This window comes from Ranitomeya variabilis, chromosome 1, assembly GCF_051348905.1.
Source record: "Ranitomeya variabilis isolate aRanVar5 chromosome 1, aRanVar5.hap1, whole genome shotgun sequence".
Classification (NCBI taxonomy): domain Eukaryota; kingdom Metazoa; phylum Chordata; class Amphibia; order Anura; family Dendrobatidae; genus Ranitomeya; species Ranitomeya variabilis.
In genome coordinates this window covers 260112135-260127398 of record NC_135232.1, presented here as the reverse complement: position 1 = coordinate 260127398, position 15264 = coordinate 260112135, and the positions used below count along the sequence as shown (strand labels likewise).

General features: G+C 38.9%; 2 protein-coding genes across 2 annotated transcripts in view; both read right to left on the bottom strand.

Moving 5' to 3' along the window:
* The window catches only part of GNB1L (G protein subunit beta 1 like), a 716249-nt gene that overhangs the window by 306805 nt on the left and 394180 nt on the right, over positions 1-15264 (bottom strand). The gene's annotated exons all lie outside the window — the stretch shown is intronic.
* Positions 1-15264, bottom strand: part of TXNRD2 (thioredoxin reductase 2) — a 186295-nt gene that overhangs the window by 55331 nt on the left and 115700 nt on the right. Inside the window, exons 12-16 of the mRNA XM_077293390.1 lie at positions 9921-10057; positions 4069-4164; positions 2840-2932; positions 694-765; positions 23-120 (exon numbers count right to left, since the gene is read on the bottom strand). Of these exons, the coding sequence (XP_077149505.1) occupies positions 23-120; positions 694-765; positions 2840-2932; positions 4069-4164; positions 9921-10057 (496 nt within the window). The remainder of the gene's footprint in view (positions 1-22; positions 121-693; positions 766-2839; positions 2933-4068; positions 4165-9920; positions 10058-15264) is intronic.

Sequence of the window (15264 nt, the reverse complement as noted above, 5' to 3'; positions counted from 1 at the left end):
AAACTGTCTAAAACATACATACTTTATTCCAAGGGCAAATCCTTGGATAACTTCTCCAGCGTTTGGCCCAATGAAGTGTAGACCCACAATTCTTTGCCGTGAGCCCTTAAGACAAATCATCTATAACAAATGAATATGGAAGATGTCATAAATCAACGTTTAAATCACGTAGCTAAAGTCTTATAGAACATTTCTTTGTACGATTGACCTTTAGCACCACAAGTATTTTAGCCTTTGTAACCTAGTAGTAAATATTAAGTATCTATGGAGGTTAGGACTTTGATTATCTCTGTAGTTTTCTCTTGTAAATAATGCTAACCTCTGAGGATAAAACTACCATATATACGATCGGCAGTCGTATCGTGCCTATCATTAAACTTTTACCGATCGGCAGGCGTTTAAATGTCTGTTTACACCAGCAGACCACAGTAAACAAAGCGCGCTGAGCAATTTACACCAGATCTCTGTGTGTGCATAGGCTGCCATCGTTCTCGGCAGTGGGAGCCTTGTTACATAGGACGATGAACTGCTAAAAATGAACCCAATGAATGAGCATTTTGGTTGTGCATCGGGTGATCAGCAGCCTGTTTATATGGCAAGATAATCGTGAAACGAGACTTTTTAACAACCCTTATTCACGATTATATTGCCCCTTAAATGGCATTCTGCATGGGTAGCTTTGGATACTCTTACCTTAATATAACATTGTGTTGAGTCTCTTCCAGGAACCGTAAACTCCAAAGGTTTGTAAAATGCATGGAAGACCTGAAGTGTAAAAATACAGCAGTCAGTTAATTTCTGCTCCTTGTGAGTCTAAGCAGAATAAATCAAATTCATGGCAAATTTTCATATACTGGAGAATATTTTTCAGGCTTAATGGGACAAAATTCTACTGTAATAAAAACCTGTCTTCCATGGGCTTTATGATATTTACCATGAGTTTTACACACTTTCTGAACTGTGACAAGAGCGGGGGCGAACTGAAAGGAGTGTGAGCTAATGTGAGACTCAGCATGCCAAAAATACTCCACAATTTTGATGCAAGTTTTTGGCACAATGTAAGCCAACTAATAGGTGGTGTTTAACTTAAGGCTGTGGTTATACGTCACTCTGTCCAGATGGTGTGCGGATAGGGTTCCATACCATCCAAATATAAAGGAAAATCCGACACTCAATTGCAAAAAGAACCAAAATTAGATTATTTAGAACCGCAATCCAATGTAACGTTTCAGTCTGTCACACAGACCTTCATCAGACAGACTGCTGTGAAGCAGTGTAGGAGGTATAGCAACATCACAGTATGATGAAAGTCTTAAAATTAGACAGCTTGATCAAGCAGCATGAATATGACAGGTTTTAAGATTGTCTAACAATTAGTGTTAATAAATTTGTCCCATTGCATCAGCAGTTGTAATGGCCATAATAACTAATGTAATACTCTATAACAAACAAATGGGGGAATATTTGGATTAATTGTTGGTTATTAACAAAAATAGCAAAAAAGTATATTTTCCTTTAGAAACATCGTAGAATTTCCAGTTTGAAGTCTACATAACTAATGCATTCCGAACATTAGAACTGATAAACACTATTTGAGAGATGTACCATCTACATGGAGTAGGTAAGAAAGTATTTCATCACTCACTTAACTTGATATTTTGAACAAGAAAACCACATTAAATGTTCTTTGTACTTTGAAAGCAACTCCAAAGTGATCTGTCCATTTCTGGTTCATTGAAAATATAAGAATCTTCAAGAATGAACCTGTGGATAGCTGAGAGTGCACCGCAGCCACAGGCAGCATAATTCTGCAACAACCTTTGACTCACCATTTTCTGCCATGTCCTCTGCATTTTGCCTGAGGTTCCGAACAGTCCTGGATAGTCTCATCACGATTGTTGAAAAAAAGTCACGTAGGCCCTGCAGCTATAGCTCTGTCACAGACTGTATCCAGGTGTCAATCATACAAATGGAAGTGAAGAAGGGGCTGGATAGATGACATTTTTGTCATATGTAACCTTGCAGGTGGTGTTAACGCACTTAAAGATTAATGAACGACTCATATTATAAGTGGAAAAAATGATAATAGCATCATTGGTGGCAAACATCGCTGCAAACTCACTATTGCATTATGCAACATTTATTATTAATGCAGGAAATGTAAAGACGATCATTGGAAAAGAAATCGCGATGAAGAATATGTGGATGGAATCATAACAGGTAACGATGAAAAATCTTAAAGCGCACCTTTTGTATTATAAAACATTTTTTGTGTATTTGTGACATTTGAAAACTTAAAATAGGCAGGCATCCAAGTTCTGAGACCCCCTCCAAATTTTAAAACAAAGGAGCAGACCTCTTAAAAAAATGTAAGAGGAAAGGGTGCTTTATTTAAAAAGAAAAATGTATCTAAAACCCCTGTGCTGAGGGAAGTACGCCTTCAGTTCCTATTACTTAGTTTGTCTCATCCTGGAAAAGAGCAAGCCGTGTACGAGCCCATAGAAGATTAGGAGGCTGTACACTCCTCGCTTGGCTATGCAGGAGAAAGCTGCAGAGCTTATCTAACTGCTGTGTGCTGTAACCCTTCCTTACATGTATAACACATTTACGCTTCAAAAAAATTATTAAAAATCTTCTAATATTCCACAATACCAATATTAACATAATTTTAAACAAAATATAACTACCAACAAAGTATTTAGTTCAAGAGAAGTGGAGTCTGTTAAGCTCCCCATATATATAGGACATAGTAAATGTATTAAAAGGTGCATGGTTATCCAACACATGTGAACAAAAGAACATTATGACTGATAGTAACAGACAGCACATAAACATGTACCTCAATACCATCCTCTCCATGTAATTCCAAGGCCTTTTCTTCAGACAGACCCACACAGCCATATTCCAGAGGTGTGAATACCGTAGTTGGAACCTGAATTATGAGTATAAAGAAAACTTTAAATGTTACTCAGACGCAAGAAATAAACATATCACCCCCACATTTGTGAAACGTGTATGCATGTACATAACACACTGTACAGAAATAACTGCACGGCGATGTACTGTGCGTTCATGTACATGTGTATACATTTATATATATATATATATATATATATGTATATGGATGTGTGTGTATTATATGCATACATGTGTGTGTGTGTGATATATATATATGCACATACACACACGTATATACAGTACAGACCAAAAGTGTGGACTCGTTTAAAGATTTTTCTGTATTTTCATGACTATGAAAATTTAAAATTCACACTGAAGGCATCAAAACTATGAATTAACACATGTGAAATTATATACTTAAAAAAAGTGTGAAACAACTGAAATGATGTCTTATATTCTAGGTTCTTCAAAGTAGCCACCTTTTGCTTTGATGACTGCTTTGCACACTCTTGGCATTCTCTTGATGAGCTTCAAGAGGTAGTCACCAGGAATGGTTTTCACTTCACAGGTGTGCCCTGTCAGGTTTAATAAGTGGGATTTCTTGCCTCATAAATGGGGTTGGGACCATCAGTTGTGTTGAGCAGAAGTCTGGTGGATACACAGCTGATAGTCCTACTGAATAGACTGTTAGAATTTGTATTATGGCAAGAAAAAAGCAGCTAAGTAAAGAAAAACGAGTGGCCATCATTACTTTAAGAAATGAAGGTCAGAGTCCATACTTTCAGTTGTTTCACACTTTTTTGTTAAGTATATAATTCCACATGTGTTAATTCATAGTTTTGATGCCTTCAGTGTGAATGTACAATTTTCATAGTCATGAAAATACAGAAAAATCTTTAAATGAGTCCAAACTTTTGGTCTGTACTGTATGTATATATATATATATATATATATATATATATATATATATATATATATATATATACATATATATATACATATACATATATATATATATATATATATATATGTACACATACATACACCCATACACAGACACACTACATCTCCATGCAGTAATGCACAGGGTACAGCTGCTAGTATGTGTAGTATTCAGTGTTTAAGGTGAGCTAGAAGTAGAAAAGCACAACTGATCGTGGAACTGCTTACACTGTCATAATCCATTAATTCGGTGGAGTTACTGAACAAGCGGCGGGCCAAAAGCTTTCCAGCAGCAATGGCTGTGGGAGTCAGCTCTGGGCGATCCTGCAAAATGTAACATAGAAAATTCTTCTTGCAAAATATACCACAATACTGTCAGATCTGATTATATGCCATATTATGCAAGTGTCTATTATTCAAGCATCAATGTGCACCAAAACAAAAGTGCAGAAACACAAAAACTAATATATATATATATATATATATATATATATATATATATATATATATATATGTGTGTGTATATATTAGTGTATATATACACACACACACATATAAGATACACATACCCCCTCATGTGCTGATAAGATGTACACTACGTGCTGTGTAGTTATTCTACTGTGACTTCCTGTCCACCACTTGGCGACCATCGCTACAGCAGGAAACAGAAGTTGTGCCCTGGCATTCAAGCATTGTAGAATAAGTGAACAGATGAAAGGCCAACACTTTAGTCCATGGCTCATAGTTATGCAAACATCCTTATAGATATTGCACTCAAGCTGAAAACAATGGCATCTCTCTATTTGGATCAGTTTAAACTATACTAGAGTGCGCCCCCTGACAATATGAATGAGGGAGTATTGTGCTGATTGGCATTGAGTTTCTCTACAATTGACTGGAGCACATCCTGAGGGAATATATATTAGATCCTGAGGGAGTCAAAGCGTCTGTTACTTAAAAATATATTGGGCTATCCTGAGATTGGCAACAGAATTTGGATGTCACTACTCAGGGCGGGGGAGTGAGAAAGGTCTTGATGTGGTTCACTATCTCGAAGCTGATTGTGGTTCTCCAGATAAGACAGGTTGGGGAGCACTGCCCTAACAGGTGAGGATGGCATTGTTCTAGGGTTGACGAGAAATTCTCCAGTAGTCCAAAATATGAAAAGATCATTCCTGTGATTTTCTGGATTTTATTTTTGATATTCTATCTCTCAATGTTAAAATGAACCTACCCTTAAAATTATAGACTGTTCATGTCTTTGTCAGTGGTCAATCTTACAAAATCAGCAAGGGATCAAATACATATGTATGTATTTGTATATGTATATGTATATATATACATATACTGTATGTATATGTATATATATATATATATTATATACACACTACCATTCAAAAGTTTAGGGTCACCCAATTTTGAGTTTTCCATGAAATATCATACTTTTATTAATCCAATGAGTTGCCAAATGAATTTAAAATCTAGTCCAGACATTGACAAGGTTCGAAAAAAAGATTTTTATTTGAAATAATAATTTTTTCCTTTAAACTTTGTTTTCGTCAAAGAATTTGCAGCAATTACAGCATTGCGGACCTTTGGAATTCTAGCAGTTAATTTGCTGAGGTAATCTGGGCAAATTTCACCCCATGCTTCCAGAAGCCCCTCCCAAAAGTTGGTTTGGCTTGATGGGCACCATGTGTGTACCATACAGTCAAGCTACTCCCACAACAGTTCAATGGGGTTGACATCTGGTGACTGTGCTGGCCACTCCATTACAGATAGAATACCAGCTGCCTGCTTCTTCCCTAAATAGTTCTTGCATAATTTGGAGGTGTGCTTTGGGTCATTGTCCTGTTGTAGGATGAAATTGGCTCCAATCAAGAGCTGTCCCACAGGGTATGGCATGGCTTTGCAAAATGGAGTGATAGCCTTCCTAATTTAATATCCCTTTTACCTTGTACAAATCACCCACTTTACCAGCACCAAAGCAACCCCAGACCATCACTTTACCTCCACCATGCTTCACAGATGGTGTCAGACACTCTTTCAGCATCTTTTAAGTTGTTCTGCATCTCACAAAAGTTCTTCTGTGTGATCCAAACACCTCAAACTTAGATTTGTCTGTCCATAACACTTTTTTCCAATCTTCCTCTGTCCAATGTCTTGTGTTCTTTTGCCCATATTAATTTTTTCCTTTTATTAGCCAGTCTCAGATATGGCTTTTTCTTTGCCACTCTGCCCTGAAGGCCAACATCCTGGAGTCACCTCTTCACTGTAGACGTTGACACTGGTGTTTTGCGTGTACTATTTAATGAAGCTGCCAGTTGAGGACCTGTGAGACGTCAATTTCTCAACGAAGCTGCAGAGGCGGTGAAACACATTGAGGTGTTCCTGTTGGGCAGCTGAGCACATACTCTTCTCACCATGACTACAGGTACATGCTATTAAGCGGTTATGGTCTGGGCGCACATATTAGTACCAAGCTCATTATTGTTATATGTTAAGGATTAGTGCATTTAACTTCGATAGTGATTAATTTGCCAGCAGATATATGCTTGCCTGTCGTATCTTGTCAGATTGTATTGGTATGGGACAAGTATATATATCTGGTTCAAAACTATTACAATAGTTTGCAAATAATATATTAATATTTACCCCATAGTATATACCCCATAAATTTTAGTGTGAAACCAGTATATATGTCCTTATATTGAGGGAGTTATGCATACGCTGCTGTAGTTTTGTATTATGTCCCACAATAGTGTATACATATTTAAATGTTGTCTTGAGAATTGTTTTATTATGTAATAAAATTGGATATTATTTTTGATCATTGCTCCGTCTTTGTACTACAGTAGTTTGACATTAATGCTGTGAAGGGATCCCTGTACACCATGCTCCAAATTATTATGCAAATGACATTTTTCTCAGATTTTCCTAAATGGTCTGTGCAAATGACAGTCAGTCTAATAAAAGTCATCACCCGTTAGAGTATATATTGAATTTTATTAAAGAAACCTCCCAATGATAACAGTATAATCTTCAAAATGAATAAAAACTCAAAATCCACTGTTCCAAATTATTAGGCACAGTAGAATTTCTAAACATGTGACATGTTTTAAAGAACTGAAAATGCTCATTTGTGGAAGTTGCAGCATTAGGAGGTCACATTCACTAAACAAAAAGCTATTTAACTTCAAAACATCCTAACAGACCAAGTTACATGTTAACATAGGAGCCCTTCTTTGATATCACCTTCACAATTCTTGCATCCATTGAACTTGTGAGTTTTTGGAGAGTTTCTGCTTGTATTTCTTTGCATGAAATCAGAGTAGCCTCCCAGAGCTGCTGTTTTGATGTAAACTGCCTCCCACCCTCATAGATCTTTTGCTTGATGATACTCCAAAGGTTACCTATAGGGTTGAGGTCAGGGAAAGATGGTGGCCACACCATGAGTTTATCTCCTTTTATGCCCATAGCAGCCAATGACTCAGAGGTATTCTTTGCAGCATGAGATGGTGCATTGTTATGCATGAAGATGATTTTGCTCCTGAAGCATGTTTCTGCTTTTTATACCATGGAAGAAAGCTGTCAGTCAGAAACTCTATATACTCTGCAGAGGTCATTTTCACACCTTCAGGAACCTTAAAGGGCCCTACCAGCTGTTTCCCCATGATTCCGGCCCAAAACATGACTCCTCCACCTCCTTGCTGACGTCGCAGCCTTGTTGGGACATGGTGGCCATCCACCAACCATCCACCTCTCCATCCATCTGGACTATCCAGGGTTGCTCGACACTCATCAGTCTTCATGTATGTCTGGGTCCACTGCAACCGTTTCTGCTTGTGAACACTGTTTAGGGGTGGCCGAATAGTAGGTTTATGCACCACAGCAAGCCTTTGAAGGAACCTACACCTTGAGCTTCGAGGGACTCTAGAGGCACCAGCAAATAACTGTTTGCTGCTTTTTAATGGTATTTTGGCAGCTGCTCTCTTAATCCAATGAATTTGTCTGGCAGAAACTTTCCTCATTATGCCTTTATCTGCATGAACTCTGTCTGTGCTCTGTTTCAGTCAAAAAATTTCTTCACAGTATGATGATCACTCTTTAGTTTTCGTGAAATATCTGATGTTTTCATACCTTGTCCAAGGCATTGCACTATTTAACACTTTTCAGCAGCAGACATATCCTTTTTATTTGCCACATTGCTTGAAACCTGTGGCCTGCTTAATAATGTGGAACATCATTTTTAAGTAGTTTTCCTTTAATTAGAATCACCTGGAAAACTAATTATCACATGTGTTTAAGATTGATTTCAGTGATCCATTGAGCCTTGAGACAATACCATCCACGAGTTTATTTGAAAAAGAAAACAATTAAATCTTTATGACTCTTATATCCAATTTGCATAATAATTTCGAACACAGTGTATATGGTGAGAAATAATATTTGCTTCGTAATATTCTTCTTTTTTGAGGCACTGTACCAAGGTGATTACTGTACTATATTAATAAACTAAGAAAACAGACCCAGACAGAAGTTTGAATTTTTACAGAGCAGTAGAAGTCAGTAAACCAAATTTCCCACTTCTCTTGACTTCTCTCTTTTTTTCCACACTCCAACTGTGACTTTTATAAATGGCTCAGGAGTAATAATTAGCGGAGGGATCAGTGGGTGCCCTAGCGGAAACCGCATGGACCAGAGATCATCCCACAAAGCGCCTGCTCTCCTTTAACCATGGGCATAACACTACCCAAACAACACAGGGTGAGGGTAAAACAGTGTGGCAATACTTTACTGAACCATAAAACAGGCAAATAACACATAGAACATTCCCATTAAAATACTTAAGACGATGTACATTACAGAGTCTAACCCTTCCGCTGACTCGCCGGGATAAGAGCAGCTGTGACTTCAGGGCTTCAAGGGCAGACTACCCCACATGTGGCACGCACACAGAGAGGAGGTAACGACAAGCTTAGGAAGAAGACAGTCCATTGAGGTACAAGGTCAGGTGACCGGAGGGTCACAACTTGGCTTTTCCGAACATCTCCATGGAGCCAAGTAACCGGCTGGTCAAATTCCTGGCCCCCACAAACATATCCATGGTGCTCAGGCTACCGGTGAGTCCAAATCCTGACTACCCCAACCATATCCAAGGATTCACAATGATCAATGGAGCAGATCTGTATTTTTCCAGCCATGACTGTGGTTCCCTAAACTGGCATCCTGTAGAATGACAAATCTGTGTCCCTCGCGATGGAGCCATGATGTCTTGGCTACTGTCCTGTAGAGTCTCTGGTCCTTTGGATGTCTTGGATTAAAAATCTGTCTTATGTTACAGAGGCACATAACCTCTTTTATAGTTAGCAACTGTCCTTTATCCAGCATTCACAGGTAAATGGGAAGAATGGTAATAAGATCAACTCACATTGTTTGCTTGGACGGCAGACAGCCAGAGCTTACTGCGCCTGCGCAGAACATTACTACACAGCGCAGGCGCCGGTTTGAAAACGTAAACAGCGCAGAAAGACCAAGAAGATGTGAGTGACGGCAGAGGAGAGTTTCGAGCTGGGGAGTGAGGAGCCGCCTCCCTGGCTAGAGACAGGAATTGTGGCTAAGTATCAAATCGCTTTTTTTGGGGTATACTTGAACCTAAAACTAAAAGAGCCACCTTGTTAGAATGCAGCATTACTGCTGCACAAGGTGACTCTTTTAGTTTATAACGGCTGGAGGGGGGTGACAGTGGCCCTTTAAATGCCACTGTCAGTGATTGACAGCAGCATTTAAGGAGTTAGCAGTAATTGGAGCTAGCTCTAGCCCCTGCGACTAGGGTCCGATGCTATTGGAGAGCGGGCTCAGGAGCTGAGCCTGCTCCATACAACCATACCATCACATAATGGCATCCCATGGAGAGTGAAAGTGTGAATCATATATAATATTTATAGCCACATTATAGTACACTTCGATCAACTCTGACTCCACCCAAAATGGACTTTATATTGATGTCCTGAGTATTCAATACACAGAACCCACCAAAAGAGACAAACCGATGGTCTTTTCTATAAGTTACACAATACCTCAGTGATGTCACCAATAGCAAATATGTTGGGGACTGATGTGGATTCTGAGTCATCAACAATGATTTTCCCAGTCTCTGGTTTAACAGCGACACCAACCTTGTCCAAATTTAGAGACTTTGTCTCAGGGGCACGACCTAGAGAACAGAATTATATGTTACCAAAGGCTTTCCCAATATATACAAGACAAAGCTTACCAATAGAATACATGGAAACATACAGGATCCAGACTAAGATTGCTTCATGAGCTGATACCACAATGAATAGATTATAAAGGCACTTCAAAAAGGTAAGCGTTTTCTTTTCTTGACGTGTTAAACATTTTAAATGTCATTTTAAAAAAAATATACAAAATATGACAAGAGTAAGATGGATTTTGAAATCAATTTTCTGTTTCACCACTCAAGGTGGAAAGCCATATTAGACTGAAGTAGCCTGATTGTTTTACAGAGGCAGCCATACGCATTTTAGTCCATATTGAAGGTCGCAGACATTCAAACATGCCATACACGCTCAACACAACCCCAGACTAATACAAAACACCAGCGATTGTCATGTTCTCTCTCTTTCAGAAATTGAATCTTTCCAAAATTGAACTTCTTGTTTTCCTGCCCTTTACGAACCTACATATATTTGACACAGATTTTCTTCATTACTCCCAATATCCAATTACTCACACGTCACCTGCATCTCAATTACACCTCCAAAATGTGTCCTTTTCTCACCACAACTGTCACTATCGCTCCAATACATTCTTCACTAATGCAACTAACCAATAATCAGTCTTCCATTCACTAAACTGTCCTCTCCAGTCTATCCTGAATGCATCAGCCAGGCTCATATTTTCAACCAGGCACTATGATATCTCTTCCCTGCGCCAATGTCATGGTGTCGTTCCATCTGCTATAGAATACAAAATAAACATCTCAACCCAGAAAGTTCTCCAGAATGCTGCACCACCCTACATCTCCTGCCTCATCTCTGCCTACCACCCAACCCGTGGTCAGTTCTGTGAATGATCTAAGACTAGCATCCTGAATAATCCGTACCTGTGACTCCCATATCTGATACTTTTCTCGCGCTACACCAGTTTTCTGTAATGCACTACCAGAGAAAAATCTGGTTATTTCCCATTATAGTTTGAAGCATGCCCTAAAACCCATTTTCCGGGCCTGGGGAGATGGGTATCTCAACTAACTGACTATGACATAAAAGACCTCTTGAAAGCCACATTACGTATTAACTCTGTTACCGTATGATAGTTGCACAACCATGACTCTCATGATATTCCATAGAGCATATATCTCCCCAGAGATAAAATCTAAAATGTCCCCCTTAGGTGATTTTCCCTGCCCTAAATGCTTACATTCTCCAGCTGATATTTTTCATTGTTTCTGGGATTGTCCAAAAATACGGGAGGTCTGGGATACACTCTTGCAATTTCTCACTAATACTTTTGGTGTATCTATTTCTCTTTCTCCAGAGTGGGCCATATTCAACATTCTCCCACAAGATCAGTTGGGGAGGCTTTCTGTTCAGCAGCGTCATATCCTCTTTGTCTGAGCGGCAGCCACCCGCAAAAGTATTCTTCATTTATGGGCACAGGGTAATACTCCCTAATTGAGCTTAATTATTACTCTTTTAGATGAACTAAATACAGTCCATATTGAATAAAGAATAATACACTGAATGTTTTTCTTTACATGGTCTTCTTTTATTAATGCCCAGACATTATCTATACACCAGGCGATTCATGGTTGCTTCCAATTTACAGACTGGTACATGAGAGAGCAAATGGACGGCAGAATTCCTGTTAGGCTTGATTGATGTTATTTTATGAAAATGTGGGTTTGTGCCCGGAGGGGGTGGGGGGTGACGAGGGGAAGTTGGTTATAGTTATAATACACTGTCTAATGTTCAAAGTACTGTAAAAATCTATTTATCAGAACTTTTCTGATGCTTTTCAACAATTTTTGTACTCTTAGTTTATTGTTCAATAAAGACGGTTAAAAAACAAAACACATGTTCTTAGGCTTAACTATGACATTAAGTCACTAATTTAAAGGGGTAATTCAGAACTGTTATTTTTCTGTACGCAAAAAATAATATACGTCCCAGATAACCCCTTTAACATTCTTCAATCCTCCCTTACTACATATTTACTCAGAATCTGGTGCTTTTTTACATAAGGGTAAGTTCACACAAGGTGTTTTTGCTGCGTTTTTTTTCTGCAGCAAAACCTGATCTTCTTGGCAGGAAAGAAGCTGCACCAAAAACGCAATTTAAGGTGCGTTTTTGGTGCATTTTGTTCATGCATTTTTTTTTTCTCTTTGTGCATGCCAATAAAGTTGAGTGCACACAGAGAAATAAAAACAACTTCCTGTAGATAGACAGAATGAATAGATAGAATGAATAGATTGATAGAATGAATAGATTGATAGAATGAATAAATAGATTAATAGAATAGATAGATTGATAGAATAGATAGAATAGATAGAATGAATAGATAGAATAGAATACATTACCGGCGGTGTCCTCTTCCCTGGCATTTTCCCACGGTGCAGAGGTTACCTTAGGTCAGGCTGTGAGAGGGCGCAGGCTCTGTGACGTCACCACTCACCATTAGTTACTGAGCCTGCGCCCATTCCATCTCATTCATTCCTCAGTAGATTACAGCCGGGAGCGGTCGCATTAGCAGATCTCCCATTAGCAGCGCTCCCGGTTGTAATCTCCCCCAGATACTGCATGGGACACTCGTTATATCGGACTGGGACAGATCAGGCAGTATATTGTTGTTTTTTTATTTTATTTTTATTTCAGAAGATCGAGGGGCTTCTCTTGGAATGGCAGAATAATAAAATGGTAAAACTGTGTGGTGTTTTATTTCATTAAAATACTTTTTTTCTGCATGTGTGTGTGTTTATTTAACCCTTTAATTACTATAGGATTAGTAATGGATAGGTGTCTTATTGACGCCTCTCCATTACTAAGCTAGCTTAATGTCACCTTTCAGTAGCAAGGTGACATTAACCTCTCATTACCTGGCTTGCCACCACTTACAGGCTTACAGGGCAAGTGGGAAGAGTCGGGCAAAGCACCTGAATTGGCGCATCTAATAGATGCGCCTTTTCTTGGCAGCTGCGGGCTATTTTTAGGCTGGGGGGCCTATATCAATAGCCCCTTACCATCCTGAGAATACCAGCCCCCAGCTGTGAGCTTTAGCAAGGCTGGTTGTCAAAAATTGGGGGACCCCACGCCGTTTTTTTGTAATTATTTACATAATTTAAAAAAAAGTGTGAGGACCCCTCTACTCTTGATAACTAGCCTTGCTGAAGCTGACAGCTGGGGGTTGCAGCCCCAAGCTGTGAGTTTTGTCTGGCTAATTATCAAAAATAGGGGGGAACCCACGCCGTTTGTTTGTTTTTTTATTATTAATTTATAGCGCAGGAGCAGCAGATGAAAACTCCCATCCGCCGCTTCTTTTTTCACTGTAATTAGCAGCTGTAGGTGTCAGATGATGGGAGCTGTAGTCCCATCAGCTGACACCAGTGATCGGAGGTGAAGTTTACAACTCCAATCACAGCTGAGCGCTCCCTGCTGTCTTCTGACAGCGTGGGAACCGCGGCTCTCTGACCAGCGGGGAGGATTTCCCCGCCAATCAGAAGCGATGTTTGCTGCGCTGTCATGCATATGACAGCGTGTCAAACACTGTAATGTCGGACCCCCCATTCAAGTGAATGGGGATTGGGTCCGCTCTGCTGGATGACAAGCTGCATGGACGCATCCATGCAGCCTGCCATCTAGATGTAGCAGAGCCAAGTGTGACGTCACATCCGGCTGTCCTTGACTTTTCTGCAGCAAATACGCTGCAAGAAAAGTCAACCTGCGTATTTGCAGCGTTTTTCACCATCCATTCAAGTCAATGGGTGAAAAAGCCCTGAAAGAAGTGACATGCCCTATGTCAAAAAAAGGCTGCAAAGCACAAAATACTGATCACACAAAAACCCAATGTGTGTGCATGAGATTTCTGAAATCTCAGGCTTTGCTGGTACTGTAAAAAGCTGCCGAAAATTTGCATAAAAAAACGCAGCAAAAACGCCCTGTGTGAACTTACCCTTAGTTTCCCCACACATTCCATGCACTTAGTAACATTTTGTATCTGTGCATACACAAGAACTAGGTAGTGACCAGTTCATGCAGCTTTACACGTATAACATTATTAATTCCAATTATGGCTGGACCTCACAATACAGGCACTTTTTACCTTCCTCATAGACTGTAAGCTTGTGAGTAGGGCCCTTTCTTCTTTTGTTTGGATTGTAGAATTACAAGATATATTAGGCTGCCGTCACACTAGCAGTATTTGGTCAGTATTTTACATCAGTATTTGTAAGCTAAAACCAGGAGTGGAACAAATAGAGGAAAAGTATAATAGAAACATATGCACCACTTCTGCATTTATCACCCACTCCTGGTTTTGGCTTACAAATACTGAGGTAAAATACTGACCAAATACTGCTAGCGTGACTGCAGCCTTACTATGTATTGTCTGATATTGTTTGTACATGTATCCTCTTATTTGTAATATAATGCAGAGTATGTTGGTGTTCTATAAATGAACGTTATTATTATTCACACTAGAAAGATAAAATATCTTTCTGGGAATACTCTAGAAACGTTCATTAACAGACAGATTTTTTTTTAACTAGTATCTATAGGATGAAAATGTTAAACACAGCTGAATTCTTTCCTGAAAATGACAGTGTGTTATTGGTCGGCTATAACGATCATTCATTGCTAAATTTTAACTGACGAATTCTATGCTGAAGGACTGATCACTCATATAAGGTAAAGGTTAAAAGATGACAACACGTCATCACTGAAATTTTTAAAATATAGGCACTTCCTGTCAGTGTAATTCTGCCTGTGATAATAATGAGATGACTACTGAGAAGTGATTTCTATAGAACTTGAAATGTCAGCTTATTAAGCTCATTTGCCAGAGTGAAAACAGAGACATTTCTAGATTTTTTTATTGCCATTTTGAATTGACATATAAACAAGAATGACCTAAAAGTGATCTGTAGATTTGATATATATAAGAAAATTCTCTACAACCAGTTTTATAAATCTAATACATACAATTTACTTTTAAACACTGATTTGCCGTCTAGATATTGGATTTCCAAATACAGTGCTCAAAAAAAGAAAGGGAACACATAAACAACACAATGTAAGTCCAAGTCAATCACACTTCTGTGAAATCAATCTGTCCAGTTATGAAGCAACACTCATTGTGAATCAATTTCTCCTGCTGTTGTGCAAATGGAGAAGACAACAGGGA